The sequence below is a fragment of the Piliocolobus tephrosceles genome, chromosome 8 (assembly GCF_002776525.5).
Source record: "Piliocolobus tephrosceles isolate RC106 chromosome 8, ASM277652v3, whole genome shotgun sequence".
Classification (NCBI taxonomy): Eukaryota; Metazoa; Chordata; class Mammalia; order Primates; family Cercopithecidae; genus Piliocolobus; species Piliocolobus tephrosceles.
In genome coordinates this window covers 1430164-1442837 of record NC_045441.1, presented here as the reverse complement: position 1 = coordinate 1442837, position 12674 = coordinate 1430164, and the positions used below count along the sequence as shown (strand labels likewise).

General features: G+C 54.1%; 1 protein-coding gene across 1 annotated transcript in view; it reads right to left on the bottom strand.

Annotated features, from left to right (window-relative positions):
- Nucleotides 1-12674, bottom strand: part of SDK1 (sidekick cell adhesion molecule 1) — a 985027-nt gene that overhangs the window by 85281 nt on the left and 887072 nt on the right. The window contains exons 36-38 of the mRNA XM_026449463.2: nt 11548-11683; nt 10064-10123; nt 7034-7135 (exon numbers count right to left, since the gene is read on the bottom strand). Coding sequence (XP_026305248.2) covers nt 7034-7135; nt 10064-10123; nt 11548-11683 — 298 coding nt within the window. The remainder of the gene's footprint in view (nt 1-7033; nt 7136-10063; nt 10124-11547; nt 11684-12674) is intronic.

Below are 12674 nucleotides of genomic sequence, written 5' to 3'. Positions count from 1 at the left end.
TGTGGTCCAGGCAGAGATGATGCCTCCCTGGCTTTGGACACCTTAGGACGTTGGCTGTAGCAAATAGTTTGGGGACAGATATGCAACTAACGGCAGGCTGAAGACAGCCAGTGGACTTCCACTGCAGCAAAGGGAAGCTCACTGTGCCTAGGGCTGTATGGCCACCTTGATGAAGAGCCTGACCAAGGAAGGAGCCAACTAGGAGGAAAGTGGATCCAAGACGCCACATGGAGCAGCTTGCTGGGGCGCTGGATCCAGCCATGCCTGAAGCTGTCCCAGGCTCTGCAACTCTTCCTGTGCAGGAGTTAATAATGATTCTTTCAGCTTAAGCTTGTTGGTGTTGGGTCCTACCTCCTGCATACTGCACTCCTTACCGATGTATTATTTTTACCAATTTGTAATGCCTGGGCTTGTACATCAATCTCAGCTAAAAATCTAAAAATTACCCTTTCTCTCTGAGGTTAAACAGATTTAAGTATCACGTATTTGAACTTGAGGGGACCCAGAGATCATCTATTCTGAACATTTCATCATTTTACAGATGAGGCCAGACAAACCGAGTCACTCACCCAGGGTCCCCGTCATTCACCAAATACTGACTGGGGGCTGACCCCGGGCCAGGAACATTCTGGACAGTCATCTTGTGATCAGGACTGGTGTGTTAGTGGCAGCAACGAAGCCAGAACCTGAGTCTCCTCACTCACAGGCCTCCCCACAGCAGCCCGAGGTCTCAAGGCTGGACTCAGAGGGGTTCAGTGACTTGCCCGTGGTCACGCAGGCAGTAAACGGTAGAGCCGACGCTTGGACGTGCACGCTTACCTATGGGACCATGGCAAAGTCGTAGTTTTCATAAAAGCCTTTGAGCATTTCGGGCCCACAAGTTTGTGATGCTCTGAAGCTTCCAGCTGAGGCGACGGAAGCTGGCCCGATTTAATTTCCTTTTCTGAAAGCCTACTTGCTCTAAGTCAATACGTTAGCAGTGTCTCTCCTCAGCAGATTAGGGTTATTACAAGGCAGGTACTTGGGCTTTGAGGAGCCGAGGCTAGAAAGGGAATGACGAACTGGCTTTCTCCTTCCAGGAAACTCTCTGCAGTGTAAACACAGAGCCTGGAGGAGTGTGCTGAGGCCGAACACCAGCTGAGGTGTTCACCTGCAGGGGTGGCACTGCCAGGCCTGACTCGGGAGATGTGTGAGTTGTTCTGGGCGTGCAAGAGCCAAGCCGCATCCGATGGGTGGGGCAGAGCAGAGACCTGGATGCAGGGGCTGTGTCTAGGAATTTAATTTTTAGTTTAACTTACAGCAAGGCTGATAATGATCCTTCCATAGAGCCAATCCTCCTCCTTGTTTAGGGGTGGAAACTGGCTTTGTAAAACTAATAAAAGGCTGATTGATTAGGAATATGGGAGAAGCCTGAACTCAGCTAAAATGTAAGCATACTTTTTTTTTTTTTTTTGAGATGGAGTCACTCTGTCACCCAGGCCGGAGTGCAGTGGTGCAATTTTGGCTCACTGCAACCTCTGCCTCCCGGGTCCCGGTTCAAGCAATTCTCCTGCCTCAGCCTCCTGAGTAGCTGGGATTACAGGCACGCACCACCACGCCCAGCTAATTTTTTGTATTTTTAGTAGAGATGGGGTTTCACCATGTTGTCCAGGTCGGTCTTGAACTCCTGACCTGGTGATTCACCCGCCTCAGCCTCCCAAAGTGCTAGGATGACAGGCGTGAGCCACCACACCCAGCCCATAAGCTATAATCCCTCACTGCTGGATTAGTGACTTCCCCAGTTGCTTCTAAAGATAACATCACTATTATAGAAACTAAGATTGATCTTTGGAGATGCTTTTCAGACTTTTGCATTCTGAAAACAGACTGACCCTACCTGGATTCATGACTCACAGCTCAGGCGGTCCTGTGGCCCCACGCAGAGGTGGACTCAGCAGGTGAGGACCATTTTTCACGCCCTGTGACGGCATCCCCAGCCAATCAGCAGCACCTGCTCCCTAGCCCAAACGCCCACCAAACTATCCTGGAAAAGTCTAACGTTTGAGCCCTCAGGGAGACTGACTCTAGCGAGAACTCTGGTTCCCCCACGTGGCTGGGCTCTAATTAAACTTTATCTTGACTGCAATACCATGGGCTCAATGAACTGGTTTTGTCTGTGCAGCAGGCAGGAGGAGCCTGCTGGGCGATAACATTCCCTTGTGTGAACCCCGTCTCCTGGCACTGCTCCCCGCCTGCCAGGGCCCTAAAGTGGATGCACAGCTTCTGCCAGCCTGTGCACCCTCACCAGCTCTGCCTCTCCCTCCCTACTGCCAGGAGCCTCAGGAAGGAGCCCCAAGGCAAGACCAGCCCAGGACATGAGTGCCTGTGTGGCAGATGGTGACAGTGTTAGCTGCTGTTATGGGGACAGAGCCACCCGTTCCTTCTCCCTCCCCTTCCTCAGGATGAGGAGCTTCTGATTAGCCTTCCCTGCAGCCCTGCAACGAGACACTGATTCCACCTGCCTTCGTCTCAGCGCATCTGGGAGGCCCTGTCTCCAGGACACGTTCCTGGGTGCAGGGTTTCCCCGGCTGCTCTCCTGCCCTGTGGAAGTTTGGGAACCTCAATTTGCCTGAATGACAAAGATATTCTTTTTTTTTTTTTGAGACGGAATCTTGCTCTGTCGCCCAGGCTGGAGTGCAGTGGCCGGATCTCAGCTCACTGCAAGCTCCACCTCCCAGGTTTACGCCATTCTCCTGCCTCAGCCTCCCGAGTAGCTGGGACTACCTCGCCCGGCTAATTTTTTGTATTTTTTAGTAGAGACGGGGTTTCACCATGTTAGCCAGGATGGTCTCGATCTCCTGACCTCGTGATCTGCCCGTCTCGGCCTCCCAAAGTGCTGGGATTACAGGCTTGAGCCACCGCGCCCAGCCTTGTCTCCCTCCTCTTACACACGTCCCAGTGGCATTTCATGAGCGTACTCATGGTAACAGTTGACATAGTGTATGTACAATAATTGTGCTTCTGTTTCATCCATTAAACTATGAGATCATCCAGGTAGGAACCATAATTTATTCATTTCTATATTCCTAGGGCCTAAGAGTGCTATAGTGGACATGGCAACTTTTGAATGAATACATGAATAGAGAAAACACTTTCATTTTTCACATCCACCTTCTTTTTCTCTCTTTCTTTTTTTTTTTTTTGAGACAGAGTCTTGCTCTGTCGCCCGGGCTGGAGTGCAGTGGCCGGATCTCAGCTCACTGCAAGCTCCGCCTCCCGGGTTCACGCCATTCTCCTGCCTCAGCCTCCCGACAAAGCTATTCTGAGCCCCTGTGGCAATAACCCTGGGGTGAGGAGCTGTTCGGGATGAGGCAGCCGTGGTCTAAGGGGGAGGAGCAGCATTAGAGAGAAGACAGTCCCGCTGCTGGGGGGAAGGCAGAGCTGTGCACGAAGCACCCAGGATACAGCACAGAGGAGAAATCTCAGCCCCGCCTAGAGGGAGGGGGACAGAAAGGGCTTCCTGGGGGCAGCAGCTGCTCCTCAGGGGATAAAAGCCTAAACGGCACTTTGGGAGGCTGAGGTGAGCAGATTGTGAGGTCAGGAGATCGAGACCATCCTGGCTAACATGGTGAAACCCTGCCTCTACTAAAAACATAAAAAAATTAGCCGGGCGTGGTGGTGGGTGCCTGTAATCCCAGGTACTCAGGAGGCTGAGGCAGGAGAATCGTTTGAGAGCAATTCTCTCAAGTGGAGGTGGAGGTTGCAGTGAGCTGAGATCATGCCACTGCACTCCAGCCTGGGTGACAGAGCAAGACACCACCTCAAAAAAAGAAAAAAAAAAAATGCAAAAAGGGTGCTTCAGGCCTCAGCCAAGTTAAACTGGAGGGGCTGCACAGGGCACTCCGGGCGGGTATGACGCTGTGGGAACTGGCTCTGCTGACTCTCAGCACCCACCTTCGAGCTCTGTGAGCAGTACGGCGTGGCCACGTGGAGCTTGTGTGTGTGCGTGGAAAAGGTCTTGGTGGCGTGGGCACAGCAACTAGGCTTTCCCTTCCCTTCTGTGGAACTGCAAAGGGTGCAGGTGGCAGAGCCCAGGCCTCTGGGCAGAGGTGAGTCATGTGGAGGGCATGCGTATGTTGAAGAGGAGGGGGCGCAGAAGGACAGGCCTCTGGAAGGGAGGGCTGGAGCAGGGACATACATGTGGGGAGGGGAGGGAAGGGAGACGGGGGCCCAGTGGGGAAGGGAGAAGCCACATCGCACCGTGATGCTAACCTCAGAGGCCGGGCCCACCTGCAGCCTCTGCAGCTGCCTCCCCACACCTGGCCTGTCTCAGCTCCACACTACTGAAAAGCCCTTCGTTCCCCCACTCACAGCAGCACACCCACAAGTTTAAAAGGGGGAAGGCCCCTGAGTGACCATCCCTGGAGGAGCAGACACACCAAATGTGGTAAATGCATGCAATGGAATATTACTGAGCCATGAAAAGGAAGGAAATTCCAACATCTGCTACAACTCGGGTGAACCTCAAAAACCTCATGCTGAGGGCAAGGATCCAGACACAGAAAGACAAGCATTGCTTGTCCCCACCACTGTGGCCCTCTCTGGCAGTGGGGTTGGAGGTGCACGGAGCTTACCAGCCTCGCCGACAAAGACCTCCACAGGTGCGCTGGCTGGGCTCTCACCAATGATGTTGTAGGCGGTCCATTTGTACAAAGTATTGAGAACAGGTGAATTTGCAGTGATGGAGAGTAAGTGAGAGGCTGCCCAGGATGGGAACAGAGGGAAAACGGGGCCTGCTTAACAGGTATGGGATTTCTGTTTGGGAAGAAGAGAAAGTTCCAGCGGTGGATGTTGGTGATGGCTGCTCAACATTCTGAAGGCCGCTGAATTGCACACGGAGAATGGTTTACATGTTACACGCATCTTACCACAATGACAGACCCATATGGTCTGGATGTGTCCCTGCCCAAATCTCATGTCAAGCTATAATCCCCAATGTGAAGGTGGGGCCTGGCGGGAGGGGATGGGGACATGGAGGTGGGTTTCTCCTGAATGGCTTAGTTCTCATGAGATCTGGTCATTAAACATGTGGCACCTTCCCCTCGCTCTTGCTTGCTCCTGTTTGCGCCATGTGAGATGCCTGCTCCCCCTTCGCCTTCTACCATGATTGGAGGCTTCCTGAGGCACCCAGGAAGCAGAGACCACCATGCTTCCTGTGCAGCCTGCAGAATTGTGAGCCAAGTAAACGTCTTTTCTTATAAATCACCCTGTCCTTTTACAGCAGTGTGAGAAGGAACTAAGACACAAACAGCACAGGCCCTAGAACTGGAGCCAGGCGCTGGGCATCCAGTCCCATTGCCGCTTGGCTGGCCATGGCGTGACTCCCCAGTTTCCCGTGCCACCCCTGGCTTCCTGAACCCCTTCCTGGCACCCCTCGCTTGCTGAAGCTCTTTTCTCTGGACGTCTGCCTCGGTCCCTGACACTCAGGGCTTACCTAGGTGCCCTGAGCCCCCTGGATCCTGGCGTCCTACCCCCGGGCACAGGTGAACCCTAAGGCAGAGCCCCTTCCTGGCACCCCTCGCTTGCTGAAGCTCTTTTCTCTGGACGTCTGCCTCGGTCCCTGACACTCAGGGCCTACCTAGGTGCCCTGAGCCCCCTGGATCCTGGCGTCCTACCCCCGGGCACAGGTGAACCCTAAGGCAGAGCTCTGACACCCACACCTGCTGCTTGCAGTTCAGACACTGCGGTTTCCGAGCTTCCTGTCCTGTGCTCCCCCCATGCCACAGGCTGACCCATCCCCAGCCATGGGGGCCAAATGGGGCCCAATCACCTGAATACAACTGGAGAGCACAGAATCTGCCGTGGTCACTGTCCGCAGTGACACCCACCCGTTACTGATGGCGCCCTGACACCCCTCCCTGACAGCACCCTTGGCGGCCCCACCACGGCCCTCAGTGGGCTGTTCTACAGCCAGGCCCATCCCTGAGGGAACGCCGAGCTGTACCTCGGTGGCTCTGAGTGACCCCTTTGAACACATTTTCGTGCAAAGAGAGGCAGAAATACCCTACGCTCTTGATGCCTCTCTCCACGCATCCTCATTTGTATGCAAATACTGCTTGGCCATTCCGGAAAAAATCCGCTGGGCTTGACCCTTGGTGCTATCGATTGGTTCAGAATCATAACCCTTCCCAATTGCAAGAGGTCATCTGATGTGTTTCCCTCCTCTGGCCCCGCAGTCCGCAGCTTCTGCTGGGCTGAGCCTCTGTCCTCAGGGTCACTCTAATTATTTCTGACCTGAAGCAACACCCTTCTAAATCTGCACCAGCGGAACGGAGCAGGAACACCAGGCTCTAAGTGACATCAGGGAACTCTGTCAAGTCACCAGCCAGCGAGGAGGGTGAGCTTCTGTGGTCTCCTCGGCCGAAGGGAGGGCGTTGCTCTCATTACCTGAGGCACGCTGGGCCCGGAGAGGGATAGAGACCGGATCTGATCTAAAAACAGACATTGCTTCCCACTGTGAGCTCCACAGAAGGCAGGATCCCTTGAATCGGACCCAAGAGTCACATCTTATCTAAAAGGGGTGGAGACAATGGCCCATGTGGCTTTCCCAGACCTAGAGAATGGGCTGTCACCAGGTTACCAGGCTGGTTACGGTCATCGGGCCACTGCCGAAGCCCACGGAAGGACCGATGCAGATACAAACATTTACCCCTCCAGATAACGAGGTTCCATTTCCCACACACCTAGATCCCCACTGAGTTAACGCCACTCTCGTAGAGCAAAGCAACAGTAAATATGACGGCCCCAGGTATCCAACAAACCCTTGAGGTCGCAAAAGCAAGACTTGACCATTCACTGAAGCTGTCAGGAAATTCCACCTCTCAGCTGAGCCCATCTTTTCCTGCCAGTGGCCTGGAGACCTCGGCCCTGGCAGCAATGTGTTCAAGGAGGAAGAATGCTGCTGGACACCTGAGGGGCTTGGGCACAGCACGTCTGGCTGTCCCCACCACTGTGGCCCTCTCTGGCAGTGGGGTTGGAGGTGCACGGAGCTTACCAGCCTCGCCGACAAAGACCTCCACAGGTGCGCTGGCTGGGCTCTCACCGATGATGTTGTAGGCGGTCATGATTACTTCATAGCGCCGGTACTTCTTTAAATCTGCAGGGTTGAAGCAAACACGGATCAGCTTCCACTAGGACCACCTTCTGTTCCTCCCAAGTTCCCCCTACGAACCACAATGGAGCAAGCAGCACCCTCCAAGGAGAGGAGCTGGGATTGTTAGAAATCTGTGAAATGCCTGCATCTTCTGTGACCAGGGCACCCTTCTTTTCTCCTTCGTATTAATTAAGCACCCACCACCATTAAGCAAAAGACGCATCCACCCTGTCCTGTGTTCAGGTAAAAGGGAGCATGGGCATGGAGCTCCCTCCTTTAAAGTAAAGGATTTAGAACAGGGGTCCCCAACCCCTGGGCCACTAACCATGACCTGTTAAGAACCAGGTTGCAAAGCAGGAGGTGAGTGGCGGGTGAGCGAGCAAAGCTTCATGGGTATTGAGAACTGCTCCCCATCTCTTGCATTGCACCTGAGCTCTGCCTTCTGTCAGGGCAGCTTAGATTCTCATAGAAGCGCAAACCCTATTGGGAGCTGTGCGTGCGAGGGATCTAGGTTGCATGCTCCTTATGTCTTGCACAACCTGGCTCCCTCGCACATGCGGTTCCCAATAGGGTTTGCACTCTTACGAGAATCTAATGCCTGATGATCTGTCTCTGTCTCCACTCCCCGCAAGATGGGACTGTCTAGTTGCAGGAAAATAAGCTCAGGGCTCCCACTGATTCCACACGATGGTGAGTTGCAGAATTATTTCATTCTATATTACAATGTACTAATAATAGAACTAAAGTGCACAACAAGTGGGATGCACTTGCATCCTCCCAAAACCATCCCCCACCACCTGGTCTATGGAAAAATTGTCTGCCACAATACCCACCCCTGGTGTCAAAGTGGTTGGAGACCCCTGATGTAGAATACAGAACATAACCTGGGCCTGCCTTTTGGTTCAGAATCTCTCCTTGAAATTATGCACAGGGCCGGGCGCGGTGGCTCAAGTCTGTAATCCCAGCACTTTGGGAGGCCGAGACGGGTGGATCACGAGGTCAGGAGATCGAGACCATCCTGACTAACACAGTGAAACCCCGTCTCTACTAAAAAATACAAAAAACTAGCCGGGCGAGGTGGTGGGCGCCTGTAGTCCCAGCTACTCCGGAGGCTAAGGCAGGAGAATGGCGTAAACCTGGGAGGCGGAGCTTGCAGTGAGCTGAGATCTGGCCACTGCACTCCAGCCTGGGCGACAGAGCAAGACTCCGTCTCAACCAAAATAAAAAAAAAAAAAAAAAAAAAAAAAAAAGAAATTATGCACAGATGGAGTAAGACCGTGGCATTGAAAATAGAATGCAGAAAGACACTGGTAACCAAAGGCCTCTGAGACCTTAGTGGCCGTGTCCTGGGAAACAACGGGCGTGGGCTGCCGCACACAGAGAACTCCCCGGGGCAGGGGGCCAAGCGCCAGCTCTGCACTAAGTGACAGGGTGAGAGTAGTTGACCTTTAAGCCAAAACATTCTGGAATGTTCTCCCACTGGTTAACACTGCTCTGTGGGTGGCTTGGCTTTTCCGAGGCCCCGCGTGTGTGCCTGGCACCTCTGTGCTGGTATGGATGGTGGTGCGCTTGGATCACGCTGGAGCTGCGCTGCCCTGCAAATCACCCCCGCCCCTGCAGAACGCAGGAACACAGCAGAGGCTCGGGGAGGGCCAGCCCCTCCCTCCTGCCTGGTCCACTTCCCAAACCAGCCAAGTTCCCCGTTGAAGTCGATCACGTTATGGCTCTGTGTCTAGCCCCCGAGTTGGATTTTGAAACTCCTCCCTAGCTAGGAATCAAAGGAGAAACAACACGTTTTGTTTAAAGGGCGAAGGGAGGCTGAGCGGATAAACAAAACGTGGTCTTTCATTCGACAGGATATTATTCAGTCTTGACTGAGATTCTGACGTCTGCCCTGACATGCATGGACCCTGAAGACATTAAGCTCATGAAATAAGCCAGCCACGAAAAGACAAATACTACACGATTCCCCTTCTACGAGGTCCCCAGAGTCGTCGAATCCATCCAGACATAAAGTTGAATGGGGGTGCTGGTGGGGATGGGGTATAAGGAGTTAGTATATAACGGGGACAGTCTCAGTTTGGGAAGATGAGAAAGTTCTGGAGAATGATGGTGATGGCTGCATAACGGCCTGAATGTGCTTAATGCCACTGAACTGTACCCTTAAAAATGGTTAAGAAAGTCCATTTTCTGTTATATGTATTTTACCACAATAAAAAAAGAAAGAGGCTGGGTGCAGTGGCTCACGCCTGTAGCCCTAGCATCTTGGGAGGCTGAGACAAGAGGATCGCTTGAGTCTAGGCATTCAAGACCAGCCTGTACAACATAGCAAGACCCTGTCTCTTAAACAACAACAACAACAACAAACAATTAGCCAAGCATGGTGGCAAAAGCCTGTAGTCCCAGCTACTTGGGGGGCTGAGGCAGGAGGATCACTTGAGCCAGGAGTTCAAAGCTGCAGTGAGCTGTGATTGCGCCACTGCACTCCAGCCTGGGCAACAGAGTGAGACACTGTCTCTTTAAAAAAAATAAATAAATAAAATTTAAAAAGAGAGAAAGAGAAAAGAAAAAAGAAAGAGTTTTGAAATTATGAACAGATGGAGTAAGACTGGCACTGAAAACAGAATGTAAAAAAAAATAGAATAAAAAAAAAGGAATACAGAAACTGGAGAGATCTTGTTCTATCTGGCTTTCCTCTCTGTCCCAAACTTGAAGACCAGATATTAGTAAATTTCCCCAGCCTCTGTTTCTAGAAGCTTCCTTTCCTATCTCCCTGGTGGTTTGGTATGTGGAGACGCAGCATTTGAGAGGCGATTCCAGAAACTGGAAGCATTAATCCAGGCTGGTTTTCCCTTGCACTGAGAGGCCAGCTGGCTCTGGGCACAGTGTGTGCGCCTCGCGGCGTGGGCTTCCCGCTGAGAGCGCACTTACGTGTTAGTTCACACATGGTCGATGTGGAGCTGCTGTTCACCGTCTTGAAGCTGCTTTGGGCTATTGGGGTAAGCAAAGCAGAAAGGTGGTTAGCACGCAGGGACACGGCCATTGCAGGAGATGTGCGGCAGGAACAAGGGAGACAGGCGCCTTACTGGGATGCCAGCCACTGCCCACGCTGCACCTCCCAGGGCAATAAAGACTCCGCTGCCACCTAAGCTTTCCAACAGCTCCCGGTGGGGGGCTGCCGTACCTCCTCATAAACACAAGGCACCCCAGTCCCAGACAGGCAGGGTGCCCTCACCGCTCTGATTCAGTGAAACACATTAGTTTTTGGCACAACTTAGTGCCAAGTGGCAGGACACCTTTTCTCCCAGTCACCCCAGGGCAGCTGCAGCTGACTCATGCTCACGCAGGCAGCCCCGGCTGGAGCAGCCGAGCAAACCACCACAGGGAGAGCTGCGCGACCAGGTGCGTTAAGTCTAGCGCATCCCGGGGCCTTCTCCTGTGCTGTGTTTTGATTTTGCGACAAAGCCCAGGGAGATGGTAACTGTCTGGTGGTCAGCAAGGGCCACCTTCGGGGTGTGTCAACAGTGCAGACCACAGTGCTGCAATTTCCCATTTCCAACACTCGTGAACACCATGCCTGGCGCTGTGTTGGGGTCAAGCTGTGTGAGCACAGGAGCTGCCGCCGTCTGCACACGTGGCCTTATGGAGGGAACCGGGTGCTTGGAAGGCCCCGCAGCTGGCTTTGGCGAGTGAAGCAGGCAGCCCTGATGCCATGGGGACGGCAGAAAGCGGGAGGGCGCTGTCCACACGGTGTGTTCTGGAGCTGCTTCGTCACTCTGTCCCCGGCACGAGGATGTCAAGGGGCCAAGAGTATTTTTGTGACACCGTTTGCTGGGTGCCAGGAAATGAACTCCCTCTAACCTCTGTCCAACAGAGGAGGGGTGGGAGTGGGCAGCCATCCCTCCCCAGGGTTCTAGAAGCTGCTTTGAAGACAGCTGGGCCCTCGTCTGAGCAGTGACCACGGCGCAGTGCAGGCCGAGCCAAGATCAGCCCGGGGGTGAGCACCACGGGCTCCATGCTGAGGCTGTGCCTGGAACAGACAGGTGGGGCCTATCCCTGGACTTGGGTGTTGCAACAGGTTCCCACTGGCCCCCTGCCTCCATCTCAGGCCCCAAAGCCCTTCCCCACTGACGCCGGGAGCATGCAGTCCCTGAAGGCCTGGCAACTGCTCTCCCCTTAACACAGTCTGTGGCAGACAAGGCCCCTCTGCCTCCCGCAGCTGCACCAGCCCGCCGCACACCTGCACTCCGCGTGCCCCTGGTGGGCAAACCCGCCTGCTCCCTGTTCCCGAGGGCAGCACTGCCTCTTCTCTCAGCCTCCTCCGCGGCATTTCCCACCAGGATGTGCACTAAGCAGATGCTGAGGGTCCCCTGGGACCCTCGCTACCCGCACCAGGACAGAGGGGACAGTCTTACCTGTGAGCTCAGCACGTAAAGCTATAGGGCTTTTGAGCGTCTTGGCCTCGGTGCCTGACCCAGCTTCATACTCCAGCTCCCGGTAGTAGATCCTGTATCCCTGAAGAAGGCCGTTTAGGCTTTCGTCTCTCGGAGGCTGCAAAGACATCACACCAACTCAGTCACACCACGGGAGTCAACCCAGCTGGCCTGCAGCGGGGCTCACCTCCACCCGTTTAACTCGCCAGCTGCACAGAAGGAAGTCGCGGGTTCCAGCGACAGATGTCAGATTCGTCAAGAGGAACCCATGCAGCTCCCAGGGCACAGCACCGAGCTGCGGAGCCACTTTCAGAACGCCAGTTTTCACATGCATGTGTGTGGGGACACGAGCACTCTGTCCCCTGTTCAGCTCAAATCCTCAAATGAGCCCCCAGGTCGGCGCAGGAGGCTGGGGACAGACGCAGGAGGCTGTGTGCTGTGCGGTGAGCCCAGAGCAGGGCGGAATCTCGAGAGGCGGCCTGTTCTGAAGCACCTACCAGCTGACCCCACCCTCCCTCTCACCCCCCTGGCCACCCAGGCCGTGACTGCCTTACCGTGCCCCTCACTGATGCTTCCCCATGCCAGGCCACCTCCACTGTGCCTGACTCAGGCCTCAGGCTGGAATCTCCATGGCCCCTCCTACGATGGCTGGCCTGGCCTATTGCCTTGCGGTGTGGTGATCTGTTTCAGCTGCCCCAGGCAACCAATACACCCTTGCCATCCAGCTCTCACCCTGCAGTTCTTACCAAGCCATGGCCAGGCACTCATTAGATGCACATTAGACTCCCATGGAATAGGGAGCATAGGCAGATAAGAAGTGGAGGTTCAGGTCCTGCTGGAATCTAAACACAGGATTATGAGACCCCAAGATCTACCGTCCACTTTAGGATGTGGCTGCTTGCCGCTCGAGACCCAGCGCAAGGCTTGCCTCTTCCTTCAGTCGGTTTTAGTTTATAAGTAAATTTGGGGAGGACGTTTCCATGTAGGAGACAAATCTGAGACTGGCAAGGGTCCTCCCATTCCAGGCGGATGCCTCGGAAAGCCTCAGCGACCTTCGCGCTCATCTGGGTGTTGAGCCTCTGAGTATCTGGTCTCTCTTCTTGGGATAC